The following is a 17295-nucleotide window of genomic DNA, read 5'->3' on the forward strand; positions in this document are numbered from 1 at the left end:
CCGTCAGGATTCAGCTCTCTCTATACGTCCACCAGATCTAGATTGGTTAATACCCCGTTAAGAGCAGATGACGCAGACGACTGCCGTCCCTTGGGAACTAAAGATCTGTCAAGCACATGATCCCTGGGACAACTAAAGTCGCCTCCCCATAGAAAAAAAACATCCCCTATGATGTGCCGCCCAGGAACCAAGAGCGTGAGCATGGGTCGGAATTCTGGAATTTGGGAAGTAAGAATTAATGATGCACACCTCAGTGTTGTCAATGTGACGCTGTAGGATTAGGTACCTTCCCTCCTTGTCAGCCTCCACCTCCATTAGTTGAAACGGCAAAGTTTCAACTATTCAGGTGAATACCCCCCTGGCATATTTAGAGTATGTGGCCCCATATACCTTGCCTCCCCAGTGCTCACAGACCTTTCCCATTTCCTGAGCCGTTAGGTGGGTCTCCTGAAGCAGGGCAATGCATACCTAAGGGGAAGGGGGAAAGCAAGGGGAAGGGGAAACGCAAAGGGAAGGGGATAAGGAAGGGGAAACGGAAGGGGAAGGAAAAGGAAGGTATGAAGGAAGCAGAAGGAATGAAAAGGTAGGAAGGAAAAGGAAGAAGGATGAGAAGGAAGGAGAAGGAAGGAAACAGAAGGAAGGAAAAGGAAAGCAATAAAATGAAGAGGAAGGAAACGGAAGGAAGGAGCAACGACTGCACTGTACCCCAAATCAGTAGTGAGGCACACACCAATGACCAATGAATATTCTGGAGAGGGGGGGACGCGAACTGTGCTGCAACTCAAACCTGTAGTGAAGTTTATACCCTACATACAAAGCAATTGATTATTGTGAAGAAGAAAGAGGAAGGTGTTGCTTCCCGGAATCTGGAGTGTAGCACGAACCAACCACTAGTAGTCATTGTGAAGGGGAAAGAATATAGTGTGATATCCTGGAATGAAGGCAGGCAACAACATAACCGTACACAATAAACATTTTGAGAAGAAATCCAGTTTGAGAGGACATTGCTCAGCGCATGCCTAGAAGCCTGGAACCTATAGTGATGATGCCCAAGCACTGTGGCGAACAAGGAATCGGACACGTTGCGGACATGTTCAAAGGTTTTATTTAAATTTAAAGAAAAATGCCTAACTAGCCCTATCACTATGAGGGAAGTTCCTTGCCTAGCAAAACTAAAACTAAGGGTGCATGTCAAATCCAAAGTAAAAGTTTTCTCTCCGAATCCTAACCACTAACTGGCCCTCTCACTTTCTCATATTTCTGGCAGCTATCAAAGCATAAATTTAGATGGTTCGTATCCTTTTCCCCCTGTTTTAGTGGGGTAATGTGGCTGTGAGCTTATCTTTCATTCTCATACTGTCCGAGTCATGACATTGTGTTGGTAACTTTTTCCTGCTGATTTCGTGGCGCTTTGTGACCATGAGCTTCTCTTTCATACTCATACTTGTGGCGGCTATTCCAGCCATAACATACATGGTTCGTATCTTTTTCCCAATGTCTTCCGTACCTGCATCGGTTTCGGTACTCTGTGAGACCAACCGTTCCAGGACTTGTTGGTGTCTCCAAATCGAAAGTGGCTGTGTTCTGGACAGTGCTGCTTCCAGCGGAACAGCTACTCGTCGGGTGGAGCTTGGTGATCCAGGCTCCTCTCCAGACTCTGGTGTCAGCAACTGTCGCTGGGGCACAAGCCCACCACTGTTAGTCAGTGGTTGCGCCACCAGAGAAGACTGCTGTTTTCCCGTTGAGTCTCGTTCCCTGGCCGGAGCAGCCTCTTGCTCGGTCAAGCCACCCGCCATCCAGCCTCTAACTAGCAGGTCTCTCCCCACTAATACCACGGCTGGCTCTGTGCTTCGCCCCTCAAGGACACCATTGCTACAGAGGCTCACCTCTTCTCCGTGGGAGTCTAGCTTCCATTTACAGTCCTCTCTCTCTTTAGACACGACATTGTAACAACAAGTATTGCGTCCGTCTTCCTTGACCATGGTATTCAGGTGATGTTCAGCATTACCTGAAACCAGTAGAGACAAAGAAGGATCTTTTTTAAATATAGTCATTACAGGAGATGCCAAAGTCTTTTCAATATTCATGTATGCAGACATGGTGGTTTGGGCTGGGAGTTCCCTTGGGGAATGGGAGTCCTTGTCCCCAAGAGGGGAGTCACTCCTAGTGTGGCCCAACTTGTCCAGACCCCTAGTGAGGGTATTGCGTAGAGGACTCATCACCCTAGCTTCAAAGGGGTGGCACCCCTCTGGGGAGATGGGACAAATTGTCCAGATACGTCACAGCACTTAACAAGGGTCATTAAATATTGCCAAAATGAAAGAGCATCTTCACTACATGGAATCTGCAGAGAACAAAACAGTGACAAACTAATACTGTGAGAAAGGGCTCATTGGTTCCGGGCGCAAATGTTCCCAAGCCAATCACACAAAGAACCCACCGACCATGCTTCTATAAAGAACAATAGGTATCTTGACAGTACTATGGCACTGAAGGGACAAACGTTTTCATCTTAATTGAATGTCCGCGTCTCATGTCTATGACCCTTCTTTAGTATGCAAATGCCATAAGAGCTAGAGTGAAACATCTTTATATCCGCTTACCTTGCTTTCTTCTTATTTGCTGCTAGCAACTTAATAAACTGAAGCAGGAGGAATGATAAACGGGACTCAAATATAGTGACTAGTTTCAACACTTCTTCTAAATTAATATTGCTGCAGGAATCTTTAGATTCTAGATTTCCTTTTGCAGAATCCTAAAAAAAGATATTTACAAACGTCAGCCCAAATTAATTACATTAAACTTTCAACACATACAATTATTATTCGGTTCCATCTGATAATGTCGCTGTTAAAAAGGTGTCAGTCAGGTGTCTTTTTTTCTTTAACCCCTAAATTATTTCCCCAAATATTCTAGGAGAGGTATAGTTATATATTATTACCTCCAATCCTACAATATTTGGGGAAAGTGTTTGATTGTCTGAGGGGGTGTATTTTTAAGGAATGTCACCTGGCGGCCAGTTTCACAGCAAAATTATCACTGGATACATATTGTTCATTAATACCAAGACTGCATGCCATTTTCCAAGTGCCAAGGACGAGTATACTCGTCCTTTTTACATAGACTTCAATAATAGCCTGGCACTTAAGGGGTTAAAATGGAAAGACCACAATGGTAAATCATGGGTGAATCCATTGTACCTTTAGTTAAGGCTCTAACCATTAATATTTTAAGCATGAACAGAAGCAGATCTGACGTTTTCATAATACTGTCATTTCCTTGTTGGTGGACCGATGCTCTGGGTTGTACCAAGCACTACAAATTACATTTATGAATCGACTTACATCTATTTAGAAGACAGTGGACCTCATTACGAATCTGGCGGTAGCCATGCCGGGAAAACCAGCAGGCTGCCGCCAGACTCGTGATGAATTACCGCCACCTGACTTGCCAGAATAACCGAGGCATTACAGCCCCGGCGGTCCGGAAGTCAGGCAGCGGCAATTGTTATGTTATCTATCTGATACAATTGTTATCTATCTGATACAAACACACCAGAGCGAAACTTCCTATTTCAGACACAAAACATACAATCAAAGCGAAAATAACAGATATAAAGAAAAAACAGCAGGAAGTTTCCATAGTATGCTTAAAGAGAGTCTTGTGAAGTAGTGGCGTTGTGTGAGGTAAGGTATGATTTGTAATAGGATGGCATCTATGAGGCCATTTTGGATGCCGTGTGTGATCATGAGCTGTGCAAATCTAGCCTCCGGTTTACATTGGGGCCAGGGGCTTATTTTGTGTCTACAAAGCCAACGTATCGAATACAGCTTTAATACTCACTGTGTGGTGCTGTCAAGAAATTACACTGAACATATGTGGACGTAAACCAAGTGACTATTTCAAGTTGGCCCAGATGGTCACCAATAATCCAAGTTTGGTGAAAATCTATCCAATGTTTTTTGCGCTATTTGAGAGCAAGCTTTCACTAAGGGAGTCTAAAAGGCATTTGCAACTTTTGGTAGCTCTCCAATACCTTTTCCCCCTTCTATGGAACTTTATGAAACGTTCTAAAATGTCTAAGAGGGTTGCACGTGTCTTTACTAGGTTTTGTGCACTTTTGTCAAACTGTGCCATCTTAAACAGGGCACAGTTCTGTGAATTCTGACACTGGGAGGTATTCCTATTCTGAATTCGGCCGCTGTGAGGGTCTACCACCTTGAATTCTGTTACTTTGAATCTTGCCACTATGAGGTTTTGTTACTCTGAATTTTGCCTCTGGGAATATTGTAACTCTGAATTCTACTGCTGTTGAGCCTTGCCACTTCGAATTTTGTCACTGTGAATTTGTGCAGCTGTGAATTCTGACACTGAGTCTTGACCTGGCAAATCTTCCCACCTAAAATTTGACCACTGAGTATTACTGCTTCAAACTTTGCCATTGTGAATTTTTGAGTCTACCCCGGTGCGAGGTTTAGCGACTGTGAGCATCAACCGTTACCATTTATGAGGTCTTGGCAATGCAGGTCTCTGGCAATATGAACCTTAAAGCGTTCTGAATCGGAATCCCCACTCTATTACATAGCCACCGTGATAGTAAAGTACAGGGACAGTCAATCACTGTGAACGTATTTTGCACTGCAAGCCTATCACTCAGATGAACAAGTTACTTCTTACCTTGTAACTTTCTTTCGATGGGATGTTCCTCCAATGTATTCCTTATCTTAGATATCTCTTTCCAGCTTGGCTGGCCTCGGAAATTTTTTCTCTCTAGAGGGCGCTGCGCGTCGACGTCCGCTGAGTCGATGTCCCTCGACAGCCGCCGTATCGACGTCGACGTCATCCTGCCTATAAAGGCCGTGCGCAGCGTCCGTTGCTCAGTTCCGTTTTGTAGCCCACAATAATTCTTTCTGGACTAGACTAATCACCCTGAAGGAGCGTAAGCTGCAACAACAAGGGAAGTAGTACTGCGGGGATGGATGGGAGGGTCGATAAGGAATACGTCAGAGGAACATCCCATCGAAAGAACGTTACAAGGTAAGAAGTAACTTGTTCTTCGAAGGGATTGTGTCCTCCGACGTATTCCTTATCCTAGATAGGCTCCCATAGCAGTATTCTGTCATTGGAGGTGGGAGTACTGACTTCATGCTTCCTCTTATTGATGAATAGAGTGCAATATTGCCCTTCCAAACTTAGTTTCCTGACTGGAGGAGGAATCCAAGTTGTAAAACCGTGTAAAGCTATGGACGGACAACCATGTGGCAGCCGCACATATGTCTCTAACCGGCACTCCTCTTTTGAGGGCCGATGAAGCTGCGATACCTTTGGTCGAATGAGCCCTAAGATTTTGAGGGGGCTCTTTTCCTGCCAGTTTATAACATTCCAAAATGGCTAAAATGATCCATCTGGAAATGGTCTGCTTAGTTATCAGTAACCCCAGCTTGTGACCTGCGTAGCCTACAAACAGCTGGTCTGCTTGTCTTATCCTAGCCAGTCTACTAATGTAAAAACTTAAAGCCCTTCTTGGGTCCAGCCTGTGTAACCTCTCTTCCTCTTTCCCCGGATGGGGAGGAGGATAGAAAGATGGAAGGGTAATCTTCTGTGTGATATGAAATTCAGAAACCACCTTTGGGAGGAAATTAGGCTTCACTTGCAGAACAACTTTGTCTTTGTGAAAGATTGTATGAGGGGGTTTACAAGAAAGAGCTTGTAACTCGCTCACCCTTCTAGCAGATGTAAGTGCTACTAATAAAACAGTCTTAAGGGTAAGAAATCTTAACGAACAAGAGTGGAGTGGTTCGAAAGGTGTGCCCATCAGGAAAGTTAGGACTAAATTTAAATCCCATAAGGGAACCTCGAATGGTCTTGGGGGATAAACGTTAGTTAACCCCTTTAGAAACTGTATTACCAAGGGTAACTTGAAATAGGATGGTTCTTCCGCAGTGCGCTTAAAGATGGATAGCGCTGCGAGATAGCCCTTGATGGTGCCTGAATTTGCTAAATAAAGTAGGAAGGACAAGACCATTGGTGTACCACATGAAAAGGGATCGATATTCTTTTCCCTACACCAGCTCAAAATCTGTTTCAACGGCAGCGGTATAAAGATTTTGTTGCTGGCCTTCTTGCCGACAGCAACACCTCCATAACGTCATCAGGGAGGTCCCAATCCTTGTACCTCAGCCTTTCAGAAGCCATAGGAAAACAACTTAACAGTACATGCATCTCTCTGTGTATCAGGGCTGGGAGCAAGGGAGCAGTCATACAATCAAAATTTTCAGGAGGAGGGTCAGGAGAGGAGAGAGAAGCAGGTAAAAAAACTAAAAACAACAAAAGAGAGGAAAGAAGAGAGAAGGAAAAAAAAAAAACTCTTGATAACTGGGACTGCCGTCTAGTGGTCCGTCAGACTTTGCCAAAGCAGGGGTTGCTTGTGGCACAATCAGTATGTTTCTGGCTCGCTTCGTTCAGCATCATGCGGCCCTGTCCATTCTTAGCGTCTGCCGTGTCACACCGGCCTTCTAGCTGGCGTCTTCCCAGCGGCTCCATATTTTGTTCGCTTTTTGCGGGCAGCCCCTTGCAGCATATATCCGATGTTCCATGTCAGCGCAGATGTCCACATCCACGACCCATTGGTCGTAGTCCGGAGTGCGTTCTGCGCCCCACAGTTGTGCTATATTCCGCCTGAGCACAGCCGTTGCAGTGGAGCAGAGTATCTTTTCATACCGGGACAGGTCGGTTTCATTAGAGATCCCCAGAAGGAGATGTTTTGGGCATCTTTCTATTGTCTTGCCTATAATGCTGGATAGTTTGTCACAGCATTTCTGCCAGAGTTGTTGGATATTATTGCATTCCCATAGGATATGGAAGAATGTGCCTTCCTCACGCTTGCATTGCAAGCAGCGTGCGTCTGTCGTCTTCCCCCAGCGGAAAAGGGCGACTCTTGGGTAGTAGACGCGGTGCAGGATCTTTAGTTGGACCAGCCTGAGTCTTGAAGAAATGGTTACCTCGCGTGGGTACATTAGGGCCTCCACCCAGTCTTCCGGCTGGAGCGGTCCCACATCCCGTTCCCATTTGGTCTTCAGGCTGGTCAGTTCTGGTGTCGCAAAGGATGTAATCACATTGTACATGGTGGAGGTGACTTTCTGTTTCACCTGGTCCGACACCATATTGCATTCAAGGGGGGAGCTTTCCGGTATGTTCCGTATATTTTGTTGGTGGGTGCTCCACGCATGTTGCAATTGCGTGTGGTGGTACTTTCTGTGGCTGGGAGGGAAAATTCCTCTTGCAATGTTTCAAATGGAGCAAGTTTGTCCTCCCGCAGCACAGCCCCGACGGTGGTGATTCCTCGTTGGACCCATTCGGGCCATCTAGGTAGCTTTTGTATTTCACGAAGATGGCAATTGTTCCATAGGGGTTGGGCCAGTGTCAGTTATATTCTCACAATGTGTGTCGCCATATCTGGTTTCGGTGGGCGACCCAGGCTTCCGTAGAGATATTCTAATGGTGCTGTTGTGTTGTGGGGGTTAATTGCCTTGATGTGCGGAAGTGTCCCATCTCCAGTAGTATGATTGCAGCCTGGGTAGTCCAATCCCTCCTTCCCATACGGACCTTTGGAGCGTGGAGAGAGCGATCCGCGGATGCGCCCCCCCCCCATAGCAGTTTTCTGAGGATGCATTCGAGCTTATGGAATTCTTGCTGCGGGATATATAGAGGGGCATTTTGCAGAATGTACAAGAATTTGGGGAGGGCAATCATTTTGAATAGTGCAGCTCTACCCAACAATGTCAATGGCAATGAGATCCAGTTGCGGGTGTCTTCTGTGAATCTTGTTACGAGTGGGGCAAGGTTCAGGGATGTATAGTCTGCAAGTTGCTGCGTGATGCGTATCCCAAGATATTTGAACGGCTCCATTTCGATCTGGTAGGGGCCGTTTATTACACTGGTTGCAGGCGCATCCCCTATAGGGAAAAGGATGGATTTGGCCCAGTTCACTCGTAGGCCACTGAATGCCCCATATTGCTCCAGTATGCTCGTAACTCTGGGACAGGAATTGGCTGGGTCCTTCAGATAGATGAGCAGGTCATCAGCATAGAGTGATACTCTGTCCTCCCAGGTTGCTGACCAGCGGAAGCCTTCCCAGGCAGGTGTGTTTCTCAGGAGAATTGCCAGGGGTTCTATTGCGATCGCAAAGATCATGGCTGACAGTGGGCAGCCCTTCCTCGTTCCTCTCCCCAGCTCAAAGGGATCTGATTGCCATCCATTGATCCTGGTTCTGGCGGTGGGACAGTTGTATAGTAGGCGTACCCAGCTCATAAAGTTCTCGCCAAAGCCCATACGGTGCATATTGACCCAGATAGCCTCCCATCTCACTGAGTCGAAGGCCTTTTCAAAATCAATTGCACGTAAGGCCAAGGGGCCTTGTATGCTGTGGGCTCTTTCCAGGGCTGAATATATTCTGTAAAGGTTCATGCGTGCTGATCTCTGTGGCATGAAGCCACACTGGTCCGGGTGTATCAGAGAGGGAATGACCTGTTGGAGGCGGTCTGCTAGTATTTTGGCCAGTATCTTTGTTTCGCTGTTGATAAGTGAGATAGGCCTGTATGAACTGCAGGTTTCGGGGGGTTTGTCCGGTTTGGGTATCGCTATTATCGTTGCTTCACGCAGGTCAGGTGAGCGAATGCCCTTTTCACGTGCATACTGGTACATCCGTAACAGGTGCGGAGCGATCACATTGGTCCCCACCTTCCGCCATAGTTCGATCGGGAAGCCGTTGGGACCTGGGGATTTGCCGGTTTGGAGGCTGGATATGGCGCTTAGAATCTCGTCCTCCGTGACGTCTCTCTCCAGTAGTTCCTGCTGCGCCGCATTTAAGGTAGGGATGGCTATTTCCTCCATGATCGAGGCATCCATTCGAGTCCTGGGTGCCTCATAGAGTTCTGCGTAATACTCTGCAAAGCCTTGTGTTATGTCCTGGTCCGTCACACAAGTGTTTTGCTCTCCTGTCTCCAGCCGCCAGACATGGCTGCGCCCTTGCTCTTTCCTTTCCAGCCATGCCAGCATCTTCCCAGCTTTGTCTCCCGTTTCATAGATTCTCGCACGCATCGCAGTATGTGCGTGCCTTGCATTATCCATTGCTGTATTTCGGAGCTTCTTTTGTGCTCGAAGCAGGGTGCGATTTGAGTCCGGTGTGTCTTCGCTTATGTGCTTTTCCTCTGCCTGCTTCACTTGCTGTTCTGCTTCAAGTATTTTGCTAAGATGCTTTCTTTTTTGGGCAGTCGTCCATGATATTAGCTCGCCCCTTAGCACTGACTTGTAGGCCTCCCACAGTGTCTCAGGGTTAGAAGCAGACTGTGTATTAAGCTCAAAGTATGTGTTTGTGCTCTCCTGGAGTTAATCCACTAGCTCGGGGTCCCCCAAGTAGTAGTTATTTAGTCGCCAGCTCGGCGGGGGAATCGGCCTGGATGTTGTGATTTTCAGTTCAAGCGGGGAGTGATCAGATATGCCTCTAGGAAGCAGGTCTGTTTCCTCTACCTTGTGTAAATCAGAGGCCGGGACGAAAAAGTAGTCCAGCCTAGATAAGGAGGCATGTGCCCCTGAATGGAAGGAGTATTCCCTAGTGTCTGGGTGGAGTTCTCTCCATGTGTCGCATAGACCTAGTGCATTGGTGAATGTGGCGAGTCGGGTAGTTGCGTTGGGGTTCCTGTTGCGTAAATGTGAGCGGTCTAAAGTTCCGTTCATGACTTCGTTGAAGTCTCCACCCAGAACCAGCAGGTTGGAAGCGTCGTTCGTGATCAGCGGGGCAATATCTGTGAGCAGTTGGTCTAGTTGGGTTGGTGGTGCGTAGGTGGCTAACAGTGCAATGGATTGATCCCACAACGTGCCCGTCACATATACGTATCTGCCGCCAGTGTCCAGGCGCACTGTGGTGAGTTGGAAAGGGAGGTTTTTGTGTAACAGGACCATGACTCCCCTTGATCCCATTGTAAAGCCTGAGTGGAGTGTCAGCTTGTAGTTTGTGCGTTTGAACAGGGTGCATTCCGTGCCCGCAAGGTGGGTCTCAGTCAGAAGCACTATGTCTGGTGCCCGTCTATTAAGGAATTGCCTAACCAGGCGCCGTTTGATAGCGTTGCCGAGGCCATTGACATTCCACGTCATGAGCCGGAGTGTTCTGAGGGCATGAGCAGTGTTGTTATGTGATGCCATGTCTGCTTATGGGAGTGGATACGTGTGCTGCCGATGACGATGCGTCGCGTCTCGCGAGCTTGTGCCCATATGTTGTGCTTGTACTGATTGGTCCTGATATGTTTCGTGTCTGACGTGTCCTGTGTGTAATGAAACTTAACAAACCCGTTACCCCCCACCCCATACTCCTCCCAACTAGAAGCATCGGTCGCCCGAACCTAGAAGACCACGGGTGTCAACTGGACACCTTACATGCAATAAACTCAACTTGTGTATGTATGCTAGTCCCTGGCGGTGTGCGATCAGGGGTTAGCACCGCTGGGGCTATTCTCTGATGTGTCTCTTAGAGGGTGGGGGGCCCCTCTAACGTGTGGCTGCGAGTCTACCCCGCGGCCGCAATTTTTAGGGATGTGTATTGATTCGTGTCAGCAGGTACGGTTTGTGGATTGTGTTAGGGTAGTGCATTGTGTACTCACTAGTATACCGCTGGGTGTCGCCAGGAGTGGTGACAGGGGTCATCCATCGCTGTCCTCTGGTAGGTCTTGTTCCGGGGGCGGTCAGGGTACCTGTTGTTGGTCGGGGGGCGGTCTGTTGTTTCCTCCCCTGCTGGCTCGGGGAGTTGACCAGTCCCCCTCTATATGTTTTTCCGCCCAGTGCCATGCTTCCTTCGGATCACTGAAATGGATTGATGTGCCTTTGTGGTAAATCTTAAGCTGTGCTGGGAAAAGTAGGCCATATTTGACCCCCAATGTTTGCAGGTGCTTTTTAAATTGGTGGAAAGACTGCCTCGCTTTCTGCACCTCTCTCGTGTAGTCCGGAAAGAAGGCGATCCTGGAGCCGTTAAAGGTGATCGGGCCTTTGGTCCGTGCCAGTTGCAGCAGGGCGTCTCGGTCCCTGTAATTTAAGAATCTCGCAATTACTGTGCGTGGTGGCGCCCCAGGTGTACGTCTACCCGTGGGTACTCTGTGTGCTCGTTCTATAGAGAAAAACTTGGAGAAGGAGCTCAGGTCATATAGGTCTGTTAGCCATTGTTCAAGGAAGAGCTCCATGCAGGGGCCTTCAGCTTTCTCAGGTATACCAATTATGCGCACGTTATTGCGCCTTGAGCGGCCCTCACCGTCTTCAAATCGGCTTTCCAGTTTGAGTTTCGAAGTGACGCTTCTGAGCTGGTGTTGCATGTCTCGTACTCCATCTTCTGTAGTCGAGATGCGCTGTTCGACTCCGCCAGTTCGCGCCGTCAGCTTTTGGAGATCGTATCTGAGGAGGGACACGTCCAGGCTTATCCCATCCATTTTTTGCTCCATTGACGTGCGGGAGTCTGCAATGGCGGCCATGATGTCCCTCAGGGAGATTGCGTTATCCGGTTGTCCTTCTTCCACGGTGACCGGATGGTAGTCGGGGACCTGTGTCGAAGGGATTGTATATTGTTCCATTCTGCTCTGTGTCGGGAGTTTCTTAGCTTTATCTTTCCCCATTTTCTCTGATGTGTCCCAGGGCCACTGCAGTAGTTTAGTGAGGTGCGTTGTGGCCACACACACTTGGTTAGGTCGCACAAATGCGCCACGGTACAGATGCTCCCAGGCGGTTTGACAGCTTCACAGGACGATCGCTCGGTGCCGGTGTTTTTCCCGGGCTGCCCAGGGTATTTTTGCCTGGCTAACCGGGGCAGTCTTATGCTGATCTCTTCTCCCCCTCTTTGATTCTGTTGGCGGGCTGTTGGTGTAAACAATGTTCGGACTGGGGTATGGCCCGCGCCTGCTCAGTTTCGTTGATGAGACGGTAATTTATAGTTATTGGGCACCCACTCCACGTTACAGAGGAAGCGTATTATGGCTGGAGCCGCAGTCCGCTCCGTTGCCTCACCGCTTCCGCCCCAGGTACATACTGTATTCTCCCAGGTTCTTCGTCTTCCAGCGGTATGCTGTGGTGAGTCTCCCTCGTCCGCACAGCGAGCTGTGCTGGCTCGCGGTCTCCGGCTGTCAATACACGCCGCCCCACGCTTGACGATGCATGCGGAGGGGCGGAAAGTCAAATTGCATTCAGGCACGAGTCACCGGTTTCAGCGCCGTCCTCTCATACCCCGCGGGGGGTGGTTGCAGCTCACTGTGTGACCCGGCCAGGGCCTAGGAGATACGCGGCGGCCATTTTGTTTATAGCAGCGTTTCAAAACGTGGCCTCGAACCAGAGTCGATGTTTCTCTTCTTCGTGTATGCGTTTTGTCCCCAAAATTTACCAGGATATAGAGCAGATCCTCCGCATTCCGTACGTTTGCTTATTTTTGGTCCATCTTGTCGAAATCAGGCAGGATGTTTCAGGATTATGTGGCGGCCCGCAGAGCGGTGCAGATTCAAGTCCGCATCGTCTCGTAGCTGGCCACGCCCCCCCCCCCAAGCGTGAAGGTTGAGGGTTTTGATGTCTGGATGGAGAACCTGACCTCCCTTCTGTGAGAGCAGATTCTCTCTGAGTGGAAGTCGAATTGGAGGGCGAATTGGCCCAATCCGGGGCAATTAGGACCATGGTTTTCCGGAATCTTCTCAACCTCCTGATCATTTGAGGAATGACAGGGACCGGTGGAAACGCGTACAGGAGCGGAAACTCCCAGTCCACTATGAACGCGTCTCCCAGGGCTCCTCTCGGGGGAAATTCCCTTGAACAGAACAGATCGCACTTCCTGTTGACACTGGTGGCGAACAGATCCACCTGAGGGGTTCCCCAAAGGGCGAAGATCTCTTGAAGGACTTCCTGAGCTAGTTCCCACTCGTGGGAGACTGTGCTCTGCCTGCTCAGAGCGTCCGCTGTCAAGTTATTCTCTCCGGCTAGGTGAACTGCCGATAGAGAGATTCCTTCTTGGATTGCCCAAAACCAGAGCTGCATCGCCTCTCTGCACAGAGGTAGTGATCCTACGCCTCTTCTTTGTTGAGGTAATGCATGGCCACTGTGTTGTCCGTCATTATCAGGACATTCTTTCCTTGTACAGATGGCAGAAAAGCCTTCAGCGCAAGTCTGATGGCCCTCAGCTCTAACAGGTTGATATGTAGTCTGGACTCCGATGGAGACCAACGACCGCTGATGGTCAGGTCGTTGGCGTGGGCTCCCCACCCCGTGAGTGAGGCATCCGTGACTACTGTTCTCTCCGGCCAGGGTTGCCAAAACTGCTCTCCTTTCAGAATGTTCTCCTAACAGGCCCACCATTGAAGGTCTCGAGCCACCCTGTCGGGAACCTGAAGAAGATCTGTCATTCTCCCTGAGAATTGTGACCACTGAGTTCTCAGTGCCCACTGGAGGGATCTCATTCTCAGGCGAGCCTCTGGCACTAGGAAAATGCAGGATGCAATCAGGCCTAGCAACCTCAAAAAGTCGAAGGCTGGGAGACGTTGGGCATTTTGAAACTTGGTGACCATCTGTAGAATATCTTGAGCCCTCACCTCTGGTGGCGAGGCTTTTCCTAGGGAAGTGTCCAGGATCGCTCCGATGAACTGGAGTCTCTGCGATGGTATCATTTGTGACTTCTTTAAATTGAGGGAGAAGCCCAGTCTGTGAAGGGAGTGGAAAACATGATCTAGCTGGATCTGAGCTTGTTCCGAAGATACAGCTCTGATCAACCAATCGTCCAAGTAGGGGTAGATGTGAATCCCTTCCCTCCTTAGACTTGCAGCCACTACCGACATTAACTTGGTGAAGACCCTCGGGGCGGAGGTCAGCCCAAATGGCAGCACTCGAAATTGATAATGAGAGTTGCCAATTGCGAACCTCAGGTATATCCTGTGTTTGAGATGGATTGGCACATGGAAATAAGCGTCCTGAAGGTCCGGAGATACCAACCAGTCCTGGAACTGAAGGGCCTGAAGGATCTGAGAAAGAGTTACCATCTTGAATTTGTCTTTCCTGAGGAATTTGTTCAATTCTCGCAAGTCCAAGATGGGTCTCAGTCCTCTGTCTTTCTTTGGAATGAGAAAGTAAGGGGAGTACCAGCCCTTGTTCCTCTCCGCTACAGGTACCGGTTCTATGGCACCTTTCTCTAGCAGGTCTAAAATTTCCTGCAAGAGGAGCGGATCTGGAGCTTTTTGAGAGCTGATCCCCGGTGGATGACTCTGAGGTATGCGTAGGAGAGGCAGGCAGTAACCTTGTGCAACTGTCTCCAATGCCCAAGCATCTGACGTGATAGCCTGCCATTCCGCCAGATGTTGAGTTAACCTGCCTCCTACAGGTGTCTTATGAGGGAAGTCCTCAGAGTGGTTTTGGGGCGGCTGATGCAGATGCCGATGGTAAAGAGGCACCTGCTGTTGCTGCGGCTTTTGAATATCTACCCCGTCCACCTCGGGTAGTTCTTCTTTGTCCCCTTTGAGCCGGTCGTCCTCTACCTCTTCCGAATGCGGAGTAGAAGCGAAAGGACCTGCCTCTCGCAGAGGTTCCTGTGGGACGAAAAGGTGTCTGACGGATTGCAGCGCCTAGGGATTTTGCTGCTGCCTTTGATGTTTGCAGTTTTTCTAAACTGTCATCCGCCTTTTTCCCAAACAAAGAAGAGCCATCAAATGGCATATTTAAGAGCCTGGCTTGCACATCTGGGGCAAAACCAGACTTTCTCAACCAAGCAAATCTTCTGGTTGTTGTACTTGCCGCCATTGCTCTGCTGATACTGTCAGCCGAATCAATGCCCGTCTGGAGGGATTCGCACATAGCGTCTTTACCGTCCTTTATGATATTTAGGAACGCCTCCCTTTCTTCTCCCTCCGAGATGCAGTCAGCCGCTGTAGAAGCACACTCCCAAAGCGTATGGCTAAATCTAGCAAGGGTGCAAGTAGCATTAATAGATTTTAACGCCATGCTGCATGCCGAAAAGACTTTCTTAGCCATAGCATCGTATTTTTTATCGTCCCTGTCCTGTGGGACGGTAGGGTAAGCAGTCTTGATGTCAGTAGAAGATGCTGCCTGTACCACCAGACTTTCTGGGGATGGGTGTTTGGACAAAAACTCTGGGTCTGCAGAAGATACCCTGTATTTAGTAGACAGTTTTTTATTTACTGCCGGGACGACATCTGGGGTTTCCCAGTTCGTCATGATTTTTCTTTGAAGAGCTTTATGAAAAGGTACTACAGGATCCTCCTGTGGACCTTTATCAAGAATATCCGTGAGGTCATCCTGTTGGAAAGCCTGTGAAGGTGTTGACCACCCGATAAATTCTGTCATCCTGGCCATTAAGGCTCTATAAGGGGTTTCAGCATGCTCCCCCGGGTCTGGCCTAGCAAACTCCACCTCTGGGGAAGTGTCTAAACCACTTGCCTCATGTAAGGAGTCATGAAGTTCCTTTAATCTGCGTTCCTCTGAGGATAACTCCTCTTGAACTGGGGTTGCAGATCCCTACAACTCAAATGTCTCTTCTTGGTCAGATAGTTCTCCCTCTTCCATAATTGAGGACATTGTTCTCAATTGGTCTGAACTCACAACGGGTGTGAAACCCATCTCCAAGGCAGAGGGTGCCAAACTTGTTGTAATCGGCCTCGAAAACGTCGATGTCGTTGACGCCGACGTCGAAGGCTTCGAACGTGGCGTCGAAAACAAAGGTGGAGGCCTCGAGGTCCTCGATAGAATTGGAATTCTGCTCGAGGATGTCGACAATCTCGACGACATCGTCATCGAAGACCTGAGAATAGCCACTGGGTGCGCCGCAACCGTGACTTTCCTTGGCGTCGACGCCAGTGTCGAGGATGGCGTCGAGTCGACAGACCCGTGTGTCGAAGGTCCCTTCGACAATGGCGTCGAAGACACCGACCTTGGCGTCGACGGCACCTTCGAAGAAGGATTCGAGGTCTTTGCTTTACTCGAAGGTTCGTGACGCGCTCGAGAAGCTTCCTTCGCCGGGTACGGCGACTCGCTGCGTTTTAGACCTTCGGGTCTTTTGACCAGAGCATCGCTCTCGGCAGTCTTCGAGGGGGTCGAGGCCGCTTTCTCGAAGACGCTCATCATATTTTTTCGGAATTCCTCCCATTCAGCCCAGGAACTATGTTTCGTGGGGCAAGGGATTCTCTTAGGTAAATCAGAGGAAGAGGAGGACGAAGAAGGGGATCTACGGCGTCTCCTTTTCGAGTGCTTCGATCTCAAGGAGTGATGGGACCCGCTTCGAGACCTGGAGCACGAATGGTGACGAGGAGACGAATGTCTCGACTTCGTCGAGGAAGAAGAAGCTTTAGAAGTCTTACCTTTTTCCAGCTTCCCCCTATGCTCCTTCAGGGCCTTAGCTGTCATGGACATACAGTCCTCTCACTCCGAACAATGGTGTTCAGCTCCCAAACACCACAGACAGACCCTGTGAGGGTCAGTCAGCGACATCTTTTTTCCACAGTCTCGGCATTTTTTAAAGCCGGACCGAGGGGTCGTCGGTTCAGACGAGGAAGCCATTGAGTATGGATCGAATATCTCGAGGAAATTGGAATAATTCTCTACGAAACTGAGCAACGATATTCCGAGGCACTGAGTAAGCGCGGAAAAATGGAACTTAGCAACAGACGCTGCGCGCGGCCTTTATAGGCAGGATGACGTCGACGTCGATACGGCGGCTGTCGAGGGACATCGACTCGGCGGACGTCGACGCGCAGCGCCCTCTAGAGAGAAAAAATTTCCGAGGCCAGCAAAGCTGGAAAGAGATATCTAAGATAAGGAATACGTCGGAGGACACAATCCCTTCGAAAGTGGATGTGCAGATAACCCCGGCACTAATAGCTCACTGACCTACAACAGTCACAGGACACCCATAATAACAGCACTGCAAAAGGGATAAGTCACTGCACCGCCACTGAACGAGGATAATAACCAATTAGAGTTCACAACCCCTCTAAACCACCACCATCCCCCATGAAAGGAACAAAAGATTCTGGCTAAAATAAAACCAAAAACATCATACATCTTTTGCTACTTCTCCACATACAAACCAGCCCGATTAGGAATCAAACAATCCACAATAAGGACCCAGGTGACATCAGAGGAAGCTCTACTACACTCGAAGTAGCCAGGAGGATAGCTCAGGGGCAACACGTTTGTCTTCGAAGCAAGACAACGCATAGCAACACAGGTTTGAATCCCAGGCTCGCACTTAGAAACTGGTCCCCGGTATTAGGTGCG

The 17295-nt window shown here is 49.0% G+C and overlaps 1 protein-coding gene across 1 annotated transcript in view; it reads right to left on the reverse strand.

Moving 5' to 3' along the window:
• EDRF1 (erythroid differentiation regulatory factor 1) overlaps positions 1-17295 on the reverse strand; it is a 1702580-nt gene that overhangs the window by 194930 nt on the left and 1490355 nt on the right. Inside the window, exon 23 of the mRNA XM_069611509.1 lies at positions 2604-2755. Coding sequence (XP_069467610.1) covers positions 2604-2755 — 152 coding nt within the window. The remainder of the gene's footprint in view (positions 1-2603; positions 2756-17295) is intronic.

The sequence above is a fragment of the Ambystoma mexicanum genome, chromosome 8 (genome assembly GCF_040938575.1).
Source record: "Ambystoma mexicanum isolate Mex_15411 chromosome 8, UKY_AmexF1_1, whole genome shotgun sequence".
Taxonomy (NCBI): Eukaryota; Metazoa; Chordata; class Amphibia; order Caudata; family Ambystomatidae; genus Ambystoma; species Ambystoma mexicanum.